The sequence below is a fragment of the Myxocyprinus asiaticus genome, chromosome 1 (assembly GCF_019703515.2).
Source record: "Myxocyprinus asiaticus isolate MX2 ecotype Aquarium Trade chromosome 1, UBuf_Myxa_2, whole genome shotgun sequence".
Lineage (NCBI taxonomy): Eukaryota > Metazoa > Chordata > Actinopteri > Cypriniformes > Catostomidae > Myxocyprinus > Myxocyprinus asiaticus.
In genome coordinates this window covers 24,332,381-24,348,973 of record NC_059344.1, presented here as the reverse complement: position 1 = coordinate 24,348,973, position 16,593 = coordinate 24,332,381, and the positions used below count along the sequence as shown (strand labels likewise).

Genomic DNA, 16,593 nt, shown 5'->3' with positions numbered 1-16,593 from the left:
CGATTGTGAACACAAGGCAGAAAGACAATAAAAAGTCTGACCTTGAACCTGCTTCGTTGTCTCCTGATTCCTCCCTTGCCCCGAACTAAGAACTTGTTACAGTATAATATTTTATTACAGCATTACTCATGACAAATGTGATTTTTTTTTAATTATTTTTTTTTAAAAATGCAGACAGTTGGCTGATGACACTCCAACAACCTCTTTCTGTATCAAATTATACTTCATTTACACCTTTATATGTAAATATATTTAGTAAATTGAAGATTAGTAAAGTTTATTATGTTTTTGTGGTATTAGCCTACAGACCTGCTGGAGAGTTGACTGACACATACAGGCTTGTAAATGAGTTGCACACTAGACTAAAGCCTACAGTGAGTCATACTTCAAGTTACTAATTTAACTTATGGTCTGTATTTCACACACTTTGCATATTGTATTTTTTAATATAAATATTATAAATAAGACAGTTGTATTTGAAATTCTAGAGACTTACAGAGAAGTAGGAAGATCTTTGGTTATTTAACAAGTACTTTATATATGTAAAGAGCAATATAGTAGTAATAATAACAAATTATAATGACAGAATATAAAATAAAAATGACATTTACTGATGTGCATGTTCATTTGACGTGACAATAAGTATGGCACATTATGTGCTTTTTTCGGAGCTTCAAAGTTTTGGTTACCATTCACTTGCATTGTATGGACCTACAGAGCTGAAATATTCTTCTAAAAATCTTCATTTGTGTCCAGCAGAAGAAAGATAGTCAAACACTTCTGGGATAGCATGAGGGTGAGTAAAAGATGAGAATGGGGTGAACTATCACTTTAAGGATGAATCAAGGATGAATAGACTCATTATAACAAGGTGTACAAAGGCAGAACGCAGTGTCAGGTCTGGAAAATATTTCTGAGCTGAGTTGTGAATAAGACATGTATTTCTTTTAAATGTATGGAAATAGCCATATTGATGAATTAGTGACACCCAAAGAGGAGAATGGAGAGGGTATCTGGCAACCATGACCATCATGTGACGCCGGCTGTTTGTTAAAACAGGACAATAGGACAGTGTCTGTGGGAGGTCCGTTCAAGCTACATTTGTTCTCTCAGCATTCATTCACGGTATGATTTAATTATAATTAACTCCAAAGGCAAACAATTGCACTTATGATCGATGTGGAAATTCGCTCATAGAGATATAAATAACTTTAAAACAAATGAACCATTGCTGTGGTTAGTGATATAAATAAGTTATATTTCACGCGTAGCGTTTGCAAAGTAGACAAGCGATTTCAGTGATTGCTTTCAGTGTTATTTATATTACATAATAGACTTATGTCGTCTCTCATCTTTATATATAATCGTGTTGTCTTGAGTTTCCGTGCTGCGATGGCCGAGTGGTTAAGGCGTTGGACTTGAAATCCAATGGGGTCTCCCCGCGCAGGTTCGAACCCTGCTCGCAGCGAGGGTGTATCTTTTTTTCAATTGTACATTGCAAATCTCAGCAACTGCATAAATTGCATAGCTTCATCCGACAAGAAACAGTAATTGTAACCAAGCTTATATAAAACACTGAAAATAATCGTTGCTGGCAATACTCTTAAAGATACTGCTGTAAACTGTAATGTGCCTGCAGTGCGCGCGAAGTTACCTTAGATGGTGCTGCTCCACTGAAAATGCTGTTTTTAACGGGCTATTAAGACTATGTAAATGTGGAAGTAAATAGTATAGTTTTTCTCCAGCACTTATAGCTTGTTTCTTCCCTCTGGGGTTAGACCTAACAACGCTACACTGTAAACGTTTTTACAACCATTTTTAAATTACAGCCACCTGTTGTTAGTTGCTATCTGCAATATATTAAAGTTTTACCTTACTGTATTCTCCCTCAATTTGCAAGGAAACGGTGCCTTCAAAACACGAAGGGTTAATTGGATTGAGCTGCCTGAGGCTGGACAGATTCCAGCCTGTCGTTGATATAGTTAGACGAGCAACAGGCATTGGCTTTGAGAGACTGACAGACCCCAGTACTGGTCACTCGAGGACAGCTGTAGGTACCAAAATAGTGAATATAAGATGACGTGAAATACAGATAATTGTGAACTGGTTATGGCAAACAACCAAGGCGTGTTTGTTTGTTTTTTTTTTTATCAAGGCTTTAATGTTCAGTTTTTGCTTTTATTTTTTTAGGTGTCAACTTGCTAGTTTATATCCAGATATTAGGATGGCTGGTTTGGGCAAGCTGCGCGTCGCTGTCATCGGGGCCGGTGCTGCGGGACTGTGCGCGGCCCGTCATCTTCTCTCGCGCCCCGATACTTTCGCACCACCGGCAGTGTACGAGCTCACCAAGAGCGTTGGAGGGACATGGGTCTATGAGGAAAGAGTGGGATGTTACGACAGTGGATTACCCATCCACAGCAGCATGTACAGGGACCTCAGGTGAATCTCTGTCACAAGACATTAACATTAAAAACTTTACCACATAGGACAAACTGCAAGCAATTGCAGCATTATACAACTATGAATGAAAAATAGGGGAAAATGGTCTGTTTTTACATTTTAAACTGTATTAATTAAATTAATAAATAAATTGTATTATTTTTACCTGTTTCAGAATTAACAGAAAACTTTCACGTGCGTTATCCATGTCAATTTGGGACTCACAATTAATATTGTGTTACTTTTATTTAAATTATTCAATTACTAGATTATTTCAGTTCACATGGCTTGCAATACACACCCCTATTTTTGGTACAGTAGCTCAATTTACATGGCTTGCAACACACACCCCTATATTACTGTACTAAAAATAGGGGTGTGTATTGCAAGCCATGTGAACTGAAATAATCTAGTAATTGAATAATTTAAATAAAAGTAATACAATATTAAGTGTCGGTCAGCGTTGTTAGCACACATAATACAGGTACATGCCATATGTCAAGGATTGTTATTTTACTTATTGCAGCTTTTGATTATGGATTAATACTGATTTTCTTGCTTAACCCTAAAAAGGTAGAGCATATAAAGGTAGAATACCTCTAAAAATGAATTCATTGCTATTTTCCCAACACATTAGGACTCACATAGTACATTTCAATGTTTTTTTCTTTCTAAAATATTGCTTTTACTTTTAGATAAAGATTGTGAGTTGATGCCAGACTTTATAGTTTTATGTCCCCCTTTTCAGTATTTTTCATAAAAATTGTGAACTGACTCACTCATTGCTCCTCTACCATCCAACAGGATGCAAAAACCTTTTTAAGGTTAAACTCCTTATGGTTATACTCTTCATGAAGCATCACTACTCGCTTGCATTACATTTAAAGTTGTATTATAGTTTTTGTGTTTCTATGTATCAATCTGTCATGACAGAACCAATATACCCAAGGAGGTGATGTCTTTTCCTGACTTTCCTTTCGCAAAGCATCTTCCCTCTTTTGTCCATCACACTGAGGTGCGGAAGTACCTTGAGCAGTACTGTGATCATTTTGGCCTGTGGGACCACATAAAGGTGAAGTAAAAAATTATTGATCTTTTTCAACAACAACAACAACAAAAAAAGGGGAAATTTTCATACATAAAAAAACTCACATTGCTTTATGAACATATAAGTGATATCAAGTAAATATCATAACTCGAAGTTATGATCTTTGCATAGTGTTTGTTGTATAATCATTAATTGCGCTGTTCATCTTCAGTCTGCGTCACTGATAATCTGATAACACTGAGTTTGATGGTTCTGTCAGGAATCACGCACCTTATCTTTACTGTACATATATGATCAGTCACTGAGATTTCAAAGTGGAAAACTACTGGAGAATTATGGGCCTCCTTGCCAATGGACTGATTGTTACTGATGTTTTGCTTGACTAACGGTCATTCTAAAGGTGTATTTCTCTTGTCCACCAAGTTTGGCACCATGGTGGCCTCAGTGACTCCAGTAGAAGTAAAGGGTGGTTGGAATGGGATGGCTTGGAATGTCACTTCCAACGATGGCCTAGACCACAGCAAATCCATTACGGAGCGATTTGATGCTGTTATGGTGTGTAATGGGTAAGTGCACAGTGAAATGAGTTATGTCCCTCACAACCTTGCTTTGAGCAATGTGCTGTAATAGTTTTAATTGGTTAGATCAATAAGGACATTGGTTAAAGTGGATTAAACAGTTACTCATGATGCAACAATACTGTTTCACTCACTCATATGCTGTTTAAGGCTAAATTTCCTGAGTTAGATTTGATTAAATAATTTGTAGAGAAAATTGGTTATATACAAGTGACAGAATCTACTGTCTTACAAATCAAATGATGTGTGTTTATTCCAGACATTTCTATGACCCTTACATCCCTGCAATACCTGGACTGGAAAAATTCAAAGGTTTTCTCTTTCATACATACATAGTACATGTGTACTTTTGTGAAGTTTAAGAACATCTGACAGCTTAAATACCAAGTATCTGTGTGCTTGGCAGAAAATGTGCCTAGACTTGCAAATTCCTATTGAGAGCTTTGCTGTTGCAATATGTTATCAGTTTATCAGCATGGGGGTTGCTGAGATTGAATCATGGCTCAATTTTGGTTAATCATTATATTATTTAACATGTATAATTGTTTTAATTATATTAGTAACTAAAAGTGAACATTTCTTGCTCTGTTGAGATTGGAGCAATAAAGTATAATGATTAGCAGGCAGGGATTCATTGTATGAGTGAATGATAGAAAGCTATATCTTGAATAATAAAAATGCTCTATCTATTCATTTATTAATGCATTATTATGTAGATGTATGCTGCATGTTTTCGGGCTGCAGACTTAGTAACTGAGTTTGCAATGAAACTTGTCGAAAAATTAAATGTTTTGTGCATTAATTAATGGAATTAATGTAATCCTGCAACACTAATTTTTGTCCAGAAGTGTCTGTATTTGTTAATCGCTATGTGTGCCTTTAGGCACTCTGATGCACAGTCATGATTACCGTAGTGCTGAAACTTTGGCGGGAAAGTCAGTGGTGCTACTGGGAGCTGGTCTCTCTGGGTTAGATGTTGCCATGGAGCTCTCAAATGTCGATGCTAAGGTAAACTGCTTACTAATTTGTAATAGTATATCACCATTTCGTGTGGTTTAACGTTTAAATGCATACATCGAGTCTTTAGTGACCTAGGAAGTCATTCCACCCCCTGTACCTCAACCATTTTTTGGAGTTGTGCCCACACCTCTTCAAGTTTACTATCACAGGATATCTATTTCTTTGTTTATTACAAGAGAAATTAGTACTATATTCATACAAATAAATACTATATCACATTGATTTTCTGTGCAACAGTGATGAATTATCAGTATCCCATACTGTATGTGTGTACACATACTGTACATACTGTATTATACATGCTATTTCTTACTAAAGGTGGCTCTGTTGTTTCAGTGATTGACTTGGTTTACATTTGACATTGCTATAAGATGAAAATGCAACGTGGAAATAAACTATAGCAAGTACAACACATGAACAGTATGACATGACTATTGTCATTTGGGTGTACTACTGAAATGATGTAAGTTGTGCATCTGTTTATACTCAATAAGTGCCTGAGTTAATACTTCTGTGTAGCTTATGTGTATCTTATGTGAATCTTATGGGTCATGTATAGCTCAATGTGTGTTTGACAGCCAGTTGCATCTCATGACATTTCAGTGTGAAAGTAATGAATCCTTTTTACTTGTCCTGATGTGTTGCATCATCTCTTTGATATATGAAAAATAAAACATAGACATAAATCAGAATATATTCTATAGTATTATTTTCTAATTGTCTTGAAAATGCTTTTACAATTTTACACTATCTTAGCATTTTGTAGATCCATTTGTGATAGATACGTGCCGGGTCTTTATAAAGAGCCGAGTATATAATATTGTTTGGTGAAAATCCCAAGCATGTGACGGTGAGTGAGTGAATGTTAGAGCAAAGTTACGTATATACTGTACATGCTAAGATTTAAGAAAAGAGCATGACTTGCAGTATGCTTAGGTCTGCAAACATAAAAAAGTATTGTCTGCTTTCATTTACCTTTTACCATTATTTACCCCCAGGTTATTCTAAGTCATGGACAGCGCCCTTTGACCTGCCCTCTTCCTCCAGGAGTCCAGCAGGCTCCTCCGGTAACTGCTGTACTAGATGATGGCTCTCTAGAGTTCAAAGATGGTGAAAGGTCCAAGCCAGAGGTGTTCCTGTTCTGTACAGGCTACAACTTCACTTTTCCTTTTCTGGACGAGAAAGTGGGTGTTAGAGTCCAAGAACACCTGGTCTGGCCACTCTATAAGTTCCTAATACCTCCGGCCTACCCATCACTCTTTATAGTGGGCATCTGCAGAGCTATATGTCCCTTCCCACATTTCCACATTCAGGTGAGTGGAGTGGCAAGGGAAGGCAAGTGATTATTTGATTGAGGGAATATAGTAGTCTACATCTTTTTTAATACAATTCCCCATTATATTAATTTGAGTTTTTGCATCTGCTTTTACATTCTTATTACATGCTTTATGTGTATACAGTAGGTGATATTTTGAAGGTTTAATTTTTTACTTTTTTTGTCTCTCTTCTGTCTGTTCCACCACTCACTTTTCCCCAGTCTCAGTTCGTCCTGTCAGTGTTGGATGGTTCTTTCTCCCTTCCGTCACGTCAAGAGATGGAAAGAGACACTGAATTGGACATTGCTGCCCGCCGTGCTCGTGGGATTGCCACCCGCCACATCCTCAAGCTGGATTCTGAACAGTGGGCCTACAATGATGAGCTTGCCCACCTGGGAGGATTCCAACCCCTCCCACGTTATTGGAGCAACCTTTATGAATCCAACAAGGTGTTCCGCGCCCGAGACATGCTAAATTACAAGACCTACAACTACACTGTCTTTGAAGACATGGAGTGGAAGGTGCATGATTTGCATGGCCAGCAGTTGCAGAAACCTCTGGAGGTTAAAAAATGAATCTAGGCTATGATGGGAAAATAACCTATCATTCAGGTGCTAGCAGGCATGTGCCAGTGTAGCTAGTGAAATTAGGATATTAATAAATTGTTCAGTATTTGACTAATATGTTTTGTTTGATAGTTTTTACAATTTCTAACCATACTTTTTTATTTTTATAATAAGTGAAGATGTCCCCATACAAAAATGATGAATTAAATCATTTTGTTCTATTCCAAATAATAAGACTTATGTTTCTGGTCTTATTTGTAATAAGCCCGCAATAAAAGTGTAGAACAAGCTGCTTTTCAAGTAATAAACCATAAATGAACTTATACAATGTGTACTCAATCTTTCAAAATAACATCATTTTAAACATATTAAGTCTGATATGTGAATATATGAATGAAGATTAGCTCTTGCCATTAGAAGAAATGGTTTTCATTACAGGTTAATGTTCAGGTCAAAACCATTTTACAGCAGTCATAAAATAGAAGTAAAATCTCAACTCAGTGATTCATAATTTCAGAACAATATCTGTTCATCATGTCAGATAGGTAACACATATTGCAGCAGAGTAATTGCAAGCACAGTAACTACAGTAAGAGTAGTGTTGTGCAATTTTACACATTTTCCTTATACCAAAAAGGCACCACTGAGTTTCAAACCAAGGACCACTTGTTTATTACACAGGTACTTTAATCAACTAAGCCACAGCATGCCATACTGGACAGCCAGTCCTATTCTTGGAACTCAGTGACAGCCAATCAAATTGAAGCTTTGGAGCTGCTGTCCAAGGTGCTTCAATGATGTCACAGCCAATCAGATTTTTTTTCACATTTTTGGGGTGCGTTTCTCTGGACCAGGGTTAGAATCCCACTCAATGCAACTTTGAAACATCGTTTCACAAAACTTTATGCATTATAAGCACAAAAACAGACAACTAAATTCAGGAATATAACATTCAATTACTTATTTTAAATGTAAATAAGAAATAAAAATTAGGTTTTACTAAGTATGAATCATTATTAAATCAAAGTGTTGAATGAAAAATGTTTTAGTTTTAGGACAAAACACAATATAAAAATCTCAAATTATTTCAGATTTTAATTTTGGCAATATAATAGAATAAAATATCCTGCAAACAGAGACATACTGTACCAATGAAGCAATTCAAGTTTTTCAATTGTTTGAAAGTAGTTTCAGCTTGGTCATCACAAGGCTTCCTTTTAATCAGAAAACTGTATGATGGTTGGTGATATATGAAGTAACCAGAGACACAGTTCAGCCTGTACTATTACACAGTGCTGGGCACAAGAATGTTACAATACAATATCAGTAGTACTGTAAATATGTACATGAAAAAGAATCTAAATGGTCTGACAACCATTAATACACATTACACACATTGTCACAACCACCATACACAAAATACAGCACCATTTAAAATACAATGTGTTAATAAAAAGATAAACAAACAAGAAAGCCAAAAGATCTCTATAGGGATGCTTTTCCATTTATTTTACTTGTTCTGCCATCCATCTCTGGTTTTCCTTTTCATAAAAAGCAGAAGCCTGAAACTCTTTCCAGGTCCTCTCTCTCTATGCCCTGATCTTTTCAGGGAAAAAACTTTGGCAGGGCAGTAAATATCTTTCCCTGGTTCTCCAGGAAAGCCTGTGTTTATATTGGGACTCTTTAGGCCCTGCTTCAGTTGCATTTTGCAGAATCTACACACACAACCAACTGGCTGAGATTCAGGCCTTTTCTGCTTTTTCTGTCCTTTCTCCACCACTGATTTTTTTCTGTTGCATCAAGCTCCTTCTGAAAGAACTCAGTCTCCATGAAATCTTGAAATTGTATTCTGGGGTTTGTTAGTCCTTCTGCACTGTAGGCTTTAAAAACTTTTGTTGAATAGTAAAAAGTTCTTGACAAGAACTTGCTGATAAAAAAAATGGACAGAAGAACCATCAGGCTCATACAGAGACTTTGGCTGCCCATTGGCAAGGCAAGTTTTCGTCTGCTTCTTTTTCTGCTGCTCTGGCTGTTGCTGCCTCTCCATGATGCCCTCAACGATTCTCTCATTAGTTTCACGGCTCATAGGTGCAGTCAGAGCAGGTGCAGGTGGGGTTACAACCACCGGGGACATTGTTACCACCGGCACTCAGGTATTATCACTCCCCTCTGTCAGTGAGTGCCAGAGATTCTGTGTTTTTCTGGGCCTGTGTTTAACAAAGAACTGGTGTTCAGCAGTTTGGCCAAGTGCTTGACATACTGGGAAATGTGGAGTCTTGTGGTTGGATGGAGCAGGCTGTTGGGGTCAGTACATGAGTTGTGAACCATAGCTGCGTACTCCTGATCCAAAAGCTTGAGCTTGCCTTTCTGCCCATGGTGTTTTTTAAGCAAGCTGTTAATGGCTTGCTTCACAGGGGATGTCCAACGTTTGTAATCCAGAACAAACACTCTCCCACCAGTCTTCACAGGTCCAGTACGGGTGCTCGCTGGTGAGGCCAGCAGGGGCAAAGGTGGTATGAATGTGGTTTCTATATCCAGAGCAGTGATGTCCACAACAAAAAGAAGATTATGCAATTGCTTCATGTATAAGGGAAAATGGGGTTTAGTGAATAACTGTCTCTGTTAAATGTTTTACCTGGCTGTGACTGCAGCTCTGCATGGGTGCCATGAGAGAAGGACAGCAGGGGTACAGCCAGTGCACTGGTTTCTAAAACAAAGAGATCATTGTACTTACCAAAGGCAACAGACTGGGTCTCCTTTCTCAGGTATCCTGTGATGCTTCTTTGTCCATATCATACCCATATCTTCCAGCCTCAGCATCCAGTACATTCTGGTAACTGAGGAGGTTGGCCAGGTGTGCACGATCATATTTCAGGTGCATAATTTCCATCACCTGGTTGGCCATGTCTGTAGGTGATTTACCAGTGTGGCGCAGTTCATCAAATAAAGATTTACAGCTTTCTTGTACGTAAGAATCGCTGGCAGTAAGTTGGTAAATCTTTTGGGGAGCTTATCCAGCCACTGTGGGTTGGATACCACTTTTGCATACCACTTTTTTTTTTTTTTTTGCACACTTTGCAGATCAGCCTCGATGAGAACAGATAGTGTTAACCTGTGATGTCTGCAATCACACAAGGTCTAACCACTCCAGCTGAGGTCACCTGTGGCTGTCCGCACACCTCAATGCATGGGAGGAAGTAGTTATTTCTCAGCCTTGCCATCAGGGTGTCATTTTCAGGCTTCCAAATGTAAAACGGATGAAGCTGGAAATATTTTGGTGATGGAAGGTCTATCAACTCTGGCTGCAAAGGTAAACGCCACAATGACACAGTCTTCATGGGGTTGCTCACAGGTGTCGAGCCCGGCCATAGACCCATGGACTCCAGTTCCGATTTCATCCAGATTCTCTGTTGATGGGAACACTTCCACTGGCAGACATCATGGTCATAACCAAGAGATTGTGGTGGTGGAGCACTGTGAAGGGTTGATGTGCCTGATAGTGAATGAAGAGAAAAGAATAAAGATTTTTTTCTAATTATAGCTACGGACACGGCTACTGACTGTGATTTACTTCTATCAATCAGGCACACTCACATAGATTCAAAATCATCTAGATGCTTACTTTGAGCTGTCTCTTTAAGAAAAGGTGTACTGGGTGAGTAAACATTAGCAGCAGCAGAGGGCAATGGCTCTGAAAACACACAGACACATAACAATCAAAGGTCTTGTGGCGAGCAGGGTGGGGCCGAGCGGCGTCTGGTCAGAGCGAGGTCTTGAAGATAAGTGGTGAATGAGTTCCACCTGTGTGCCACACCAGTCTCGCGTTCCAGTGAGGGGCGGCGGGAGTATTTAAGGAGAGGAGACAGTGGCAGAGGAGAGAGAGAGAGATGCACGAAGTCTGTCTGTGTGTGTGTGTCTTTATGCTCATACATAGCTGGCTGAAAAGCAGTGCATGTTTATGTTTTGTTACACACTGAAAAGTGTTTATTAAATGTCTATGTGTTTGTCAAGCTGGTCCCAGCGTCCTCCTTTGCCATCCTTGAATTGTTACAGGTCTTTTTACTATTCCAGATGAAAAAAACAACAGCTACAAACGAAACTACACTAATAATTAATTTAATTGTGAATCTGTGAAAAGCAATCATCTTACTATTTGATGCCTCAGCTATTTGGGAGGTGGTCCCTGAAGACTCAAAGAACTCAAAAAATGTATATATCTAATATTAGTTTCAAATAAAGCATCATTATTATTTCTACATTTGTCAAGTTTACATGCACTACACCCTAACCTTCTATGCCACATTTCTTAAAAGCAAGTGTCCTGCATGCACAAGAACTCTGTGATGCTGCGGTCTCCTGAAATTGGATGACAACAGAGTATATTATAAATATTATAAATTCATTAAAACTGTTAAGACAGTTGTGATGGACAAAAACAGGTCCATTGGAGACAATAAATTAAAATACAATACCTGGAGTTGAGACGGTCCTCTCTGATCGTTCAGAAACTGCTGGCTCTTGCACAAGAAACATCAGCTCTTTAGGAAGGGACACAGGTATCTTCAGAGCTGGCAAGGCTGGGGCTAAGAGACAGGAAAGACACAAAACTTACAAACAAGCACAAACAGCAATAAATGTTTTAACAGGCGGTCAGAATTCGACTTACTTTACCCTCAACTGGCAACAGTTAACTTTTGGTGTCGGCAGGTGGTTTGGAGAGGGCAGAAGATGGTACTGCAACACAGAAACTCTTGTCAGCCATTTCAGGATTTGCAATATGTTGATGTTAGTAAAGGTACAAATATACCTCACTCTCAGTTCCCCTGCTTGTCTTGGTCTTACTCATTATGTGTTACAATCATTACAAACCAAAGCAGGAGGAGCTGGAGGCCAAGATACAAGCACATGCAATTGTGTTAGTAGACAAAACGTTTGCACTTTATTTTACTGTCCTGTTGCACTAGTAAGTACTATGAAAATAAAATAACTGCGTAAATTATTAAGTACTAACCCTGAACCTAACCCTAACCTTTTGTGCTAAAACTGTGGATTTTTTTTTTTTAAATTGAAAAACAGAAGGTTCAAATAAATGTTCAATAAGATGAACAAAATTACACAGATCCAACAATGTATGAATAGAATCACTGAGTCATAAAGACAAGAAGTACATGTGAAGGAAAAACAAAATAAATAAATAAATAAAAACACGTAAAAAGTACATATAAACCAACACAAGTGTATACATAAATGAGATAAAGTCATGGGTCAGAAAAGTTCTCAGCATATAAGGAAGGATATACACTTTTGATTAATAATAACTCAAAAAGCATTTACTCGTTTATTTTTTTCACAATCCGATGTTGGCAGGTATGGTCATAACTCAAATGTACTTTGATACGGCTATGAGTTATCCAGCCGAACAGATGCTTTCTCAATATAACAATTCTAGCGTTAAATCTCTTTCATCAGCGAACACTGTCTGACAGTTTTAATCTAATATATTAATCGGAAGTGTACCAGTAACAGTTCCACAACGCTAATGCTAATAATGCAACACAGCGAATAATGATTCAACCGCATAACTGCAGCACACACTGAATAACCACGTGTAGGCGTCACAGAAGGTTTTGTTCTGATTAAGTCTCTTGAAAGTTATTCACTGCAACATAACATGTGTGGGACATAAATCATATGTGAAGCACTGGTAATGGAAAACTTTGGAGCTGTTGAAATCACGATTAATTAAGATGGTATGCACTTACAGCTGGAACAACTTAGATACACAAAGCAGCAAAATCCTGACTCATAGCAGTTCTTTCCATATTAGTAACTTTCACTGATTCCACCAACTCAGAAATGGGGCCTACAGGGTTCTAAAGACCACATATAAAACAACAACTGAAGATCACATATTATTCATTCAACCACATTTCTCAGGAATGTCATTGTCCTGCTTTCATTACAACATACAGTTGAATCACTGATGCACTGTTCTTTCTGGCTGAATCATCTGAGCTGGTTAACAGAAGAAAGGGACCAGATTCAACATGGAACTGGTCTTTTTATATTGTATTATTTAATTAAAATAGTGACAAAATCATCAATGGTAGAGTCTTTCATGCCCAGCAATGAATTATCCAACAAAATGTCATGCATTAGGCTGATTGCACTGCTGAAACACACAATAGAAACCCTCACAGAAATTCTAATAGTTATAATGGGAGTTGTATTGGTTTTAATGAAAACTATAATGGTCCCTCTGGGTCTACTGGTAGATGTGTTGGCTTCTTTGGTGGTATGTTTTGTCTAGTAGTGGACACCATTAGGGACAAATGATCTGTAATGGAAACCAGTACGTCTGGGTATTGAAACAGATTTCCCCATTCAATTCTGTTCCGATTCACAAGCTCTCAATTTGATTTCGATTTCGATTCGATTCAATATCAGTTCAGATGGGTTTATTTCAGTTGAGCATTGAGTGAAAGATTGATCTTGGGATTTAAGAATCGATATCGAGATCATTCAAATGAAGATCACGTCTAATCTGAAAAACAATATTTTTACCCACCCTTAGAAACCATTGTGGAAACCATTAGAATTATAATGGTCCGATTTTTTATATACAGTTTATAAGGCCGTGTGTCCACCAAAGCGTTTTTTGCAGCTGAAAACATCAGACGGGGGCGCTTGAGTACGGAAGCTCTGAACCGCAAGGTGAAAAAAAAAATAAAAAAAATAAAATAAAATAAAATAAAATAAAAAAGCGTCTCAGTTCCTTCATGAGCCTAAGTCTTACATTTTTTCTCTCTTCAATAAACATTTTTTTCTCTCTCTTCCAAATTTTTTCTCTCTCTTAAAAAAAAATGCATGCGGTACCAACCTTGGCCACCAGATGCCACTATCAGTAAACATGTAATATTATGCTTTTAATGCTTTCTCTGTTGCTATATAGCTGAATAACACATTTATTATTTATTTAAGGGTTTGCAAACTTTAATCAAGACAAAATCAGGTTACATATGTTTGATATGGCATTCATTGTCGTGTAACAACTGGAGTTATTTTTTTATTTGAAATCGTTGGTCTTTCTAAACCATCTATGCCGTTTGCTCAGTGTTACATGGTAGAAGGGAAGGAATGTATTGAGGAAAACATGGGGAAATTATAATTTAGAAAGACCAACAATTTCAAACAAAAAATAACTCCAGTTGTTACACGACAACGAATGCCATTTCAAACATATGTAATTTGTCTTAAGGTTTGCAAACCCTTAAATAAATAATAAATGTGTTATTCAGCTATATAGCAACAGAGAAAGCATTAAAAGCATAATATTACATGTTTACTGATAGTGGCATCTGGTGGCCAAGGTTGGTACCGCATGCATTTTTTTGAAGAGAGAAAAACATTTTGAAGAGAGAGAAAAACATTTTTTAAGAGAGAAGAAAACATTTTGGAAGAGAGAAAAGAAATTTAAGAATTAGGCTTAGGAAGGAACTGAGACACTATTTTTTTTCACTCTTATTTTTTTTTTTTTTCCACCTTGCGGTTCAGAGCTTCCGTACTTGAGAGCGCGTTGGAGGCGCAGCGTTTTTTCATCTGAGACGCTTTGGTTGCTATGATACGGAAGTAATGTGTTGCAAGTACCTAATTTCGCAGAGACTTTGTGTTATCAACAAGTACTGAATGTAAAAATGTCGGCACAAGGAATAGTATTTGCTCTGGCCCTGGCTCTGGATGAAGGGAAGGCTGAAGCATTATTTTTCATATTAATATTGTGGTAGTCCGGGAATGTCATCTGGTACAGACATGAATATTCAGAGACCGGCAAACTTCTCCATTGTTGTTCAGTCGTTGTACAAGTAGGATGTGACGGTTGGTTGGTGTTGTATTAGTCCCGCCCCCCTCCAATGTGATTGGATGGCTGGGTAAAAAGTGACAGTGACGAGCGAACGCTCCCATTGCAAACAACTGAACAAATACGCTGGCGTCAGGAAATAACGCTTTGATGGACACACGGCCTAATGTAGTTGTTCTTTTCTTCAGTAGGGTGACTACGCATATTCAAATAAGTGGGAGTCTTTGGAAAGAGGTTTCTGTAATGATAAAACCTGTTTTGTAAAAATCTCTTTTTAATATCTCAACAGTACAGAAATGTACGTTTGTGTTGTAGTTTTAATATGACGTCTTATGCCGAGAGCTGTAATGTTCGAACAACTTTCAGATTCACTCAAATGTTTTAATACAGAGGCATTTCAATTTCATAATAAAATTACTTCAAATAAAAATGAGTAGTATTACATATTTATTTAATTTAGTTAAAAATTACACAATGCAATTTGAAGGAATTTTGTTATGAAACTGAAATGTGTACAACTTTAAAATAAACTAAAATATTTTTAAATGAACTTATGTTCACTAAATTCTTCCATTATAAAATTATTTCAATTTCATAACCAAATTTGATAAAACTGAATTGAGTAATCTTTAATAAAATAAAAACCCTAGATATTTTATGTTTTATTCATTTAATTTGGTTTAAAAATACATAATTTAATTTGATGAGAATTTTGCTATGAAATTTAAATGTGTAAATCTTAAAAATAGGCTAAAATATATTTTTGAGTGTTTCATTTTCAAATAGAAGATTCCTTTAGGTTAATTCTTTGTGGAAATTTTTTTTAGGAAACATCTAGGTTACTTCCAGATGTTTTTAGTAACATGCTCTACATTTGTTCCCCATATGTTTTACTAAACTTACCCAAAGCCAGTGGTTTTCTCAGTGATGTAACATCCCATGTACCACGATCTGGAACACAGACAGAGGTATAGTGTGGTGTCATGACTTCAATTTCCCCAATGCTATTCAGTGTTATAGCACATATCACAATAGAATTAGAGTAATAGTATAGTGTAATACAATAGAGTATGACTTTCTTTCTTCTGCAGAACAGAAATTAAGATTTTAGAAGAATATTTCAGTTCTGTACAATACAAGTGAATGGGTGCCAAAATGTTTAAGATCCAAAATCCACATAAAGGGAGTACAAAAGTAAATCAATAGTTAAATCCGTGTTCAGACATATTATTATTATTTTTTCATAAATTCTCCTTCCTGCCCAGTAGGAGCAGTCTTGCCAAAAGGTAGGTAGTGATGAATGAAAGCTGTCTGAGTAGATATGCCAGTGACAGTGTTTTTTTTTTTTTTTTTTTTTTTTTTTGACTCTTTGATCTGGAAGGTGGAGACAGAGGAAAATAGTGAGAGACAGAGTTTTTTTTTTTTATCACTAAAATACATGTTTAAATAAGAGAGCCAAATGTTTTTGGATAGATCAGAAAAGCAATGATTCAAATACAGGATAGCAGATACAGAATGGCAAATTCATATTTAGAACAATCAGCAGCCAGACATTTTTCTGTTTAAAACATGATGTAAACAGATCCATGAGAGTAAAGAAATGGAAGGGGCAAAGCTGCTGATGAGTCACTGCTAAGAGGCCAGTTTTAGTGGTGTGATTAATTTTGAAAGCACTTGTGAAATTTAGATGGTCTGTTAATATGGTTGTAGAGCCGAGGAGGGCAGGGCCGGGCTGGAATGACGCACACCCGGTCCCCAATCAGCCTGA

At 37.1% G+C, this 16,593-nt stretch overlaps 1 protein-coding gene and 1 non-coding gene across 3 annotated transcripts; both read left to right on the top strand.

The window, feature by feature from the left end:
• The first annotated feature begins 1,005 nt into the window (after window positions 1-1,005).
• On the top strand, window positions 1,006-7,289 carry LOC127436296 (uncharacterized). 2 transcript variants are annotated; one of them, XM_051690406.1, is made up of 9 exons: window positions 1,018-1,125; window positions 1,901-2,050; window positions 2,191-2,439; window positions 3,373-3,511; window positions 3,911-4,053; window positions 4,325-4,377; window positions 4,949-5,073; window positions 6,084-6,398; window positions 6,623-7,289. In XM_051690406.1, the coding sequence occupies exons 3-9, from the start codon at window positions 2,225-2,227 to the stop codon at window positions 6,974-6,976; spliced, it is 1,344 nt and encodes a 447-aa protein (XP_051546366.1). In that variant the 5' UTR covers window positions 1,018-1,125; window positions 1,901-2,050; window positions 2,191-2,224; the 3' UTR covers window positions 6,977-7,289. The 2 variants fall into 2 exon arrangements, with proteins under 2 accessions (XP_051546431.1, XP_051546366.1); XM_051690471.1 differs by lacking the exon at window positions 1,901-2,050 and having other exon boundaries at window positions 1,006-1,125.
• trnas-uga (transfer RNA serine (anticodon UGA)) lies at window positions 1,387-1,468 on the top strand. The gene has a single exon. It is a non-coding gene; the product is annotated as a tRNA-Ser (tRNA).
• Window positions 7,290-16,593: the final 9,304 nt, after the last annotated feature.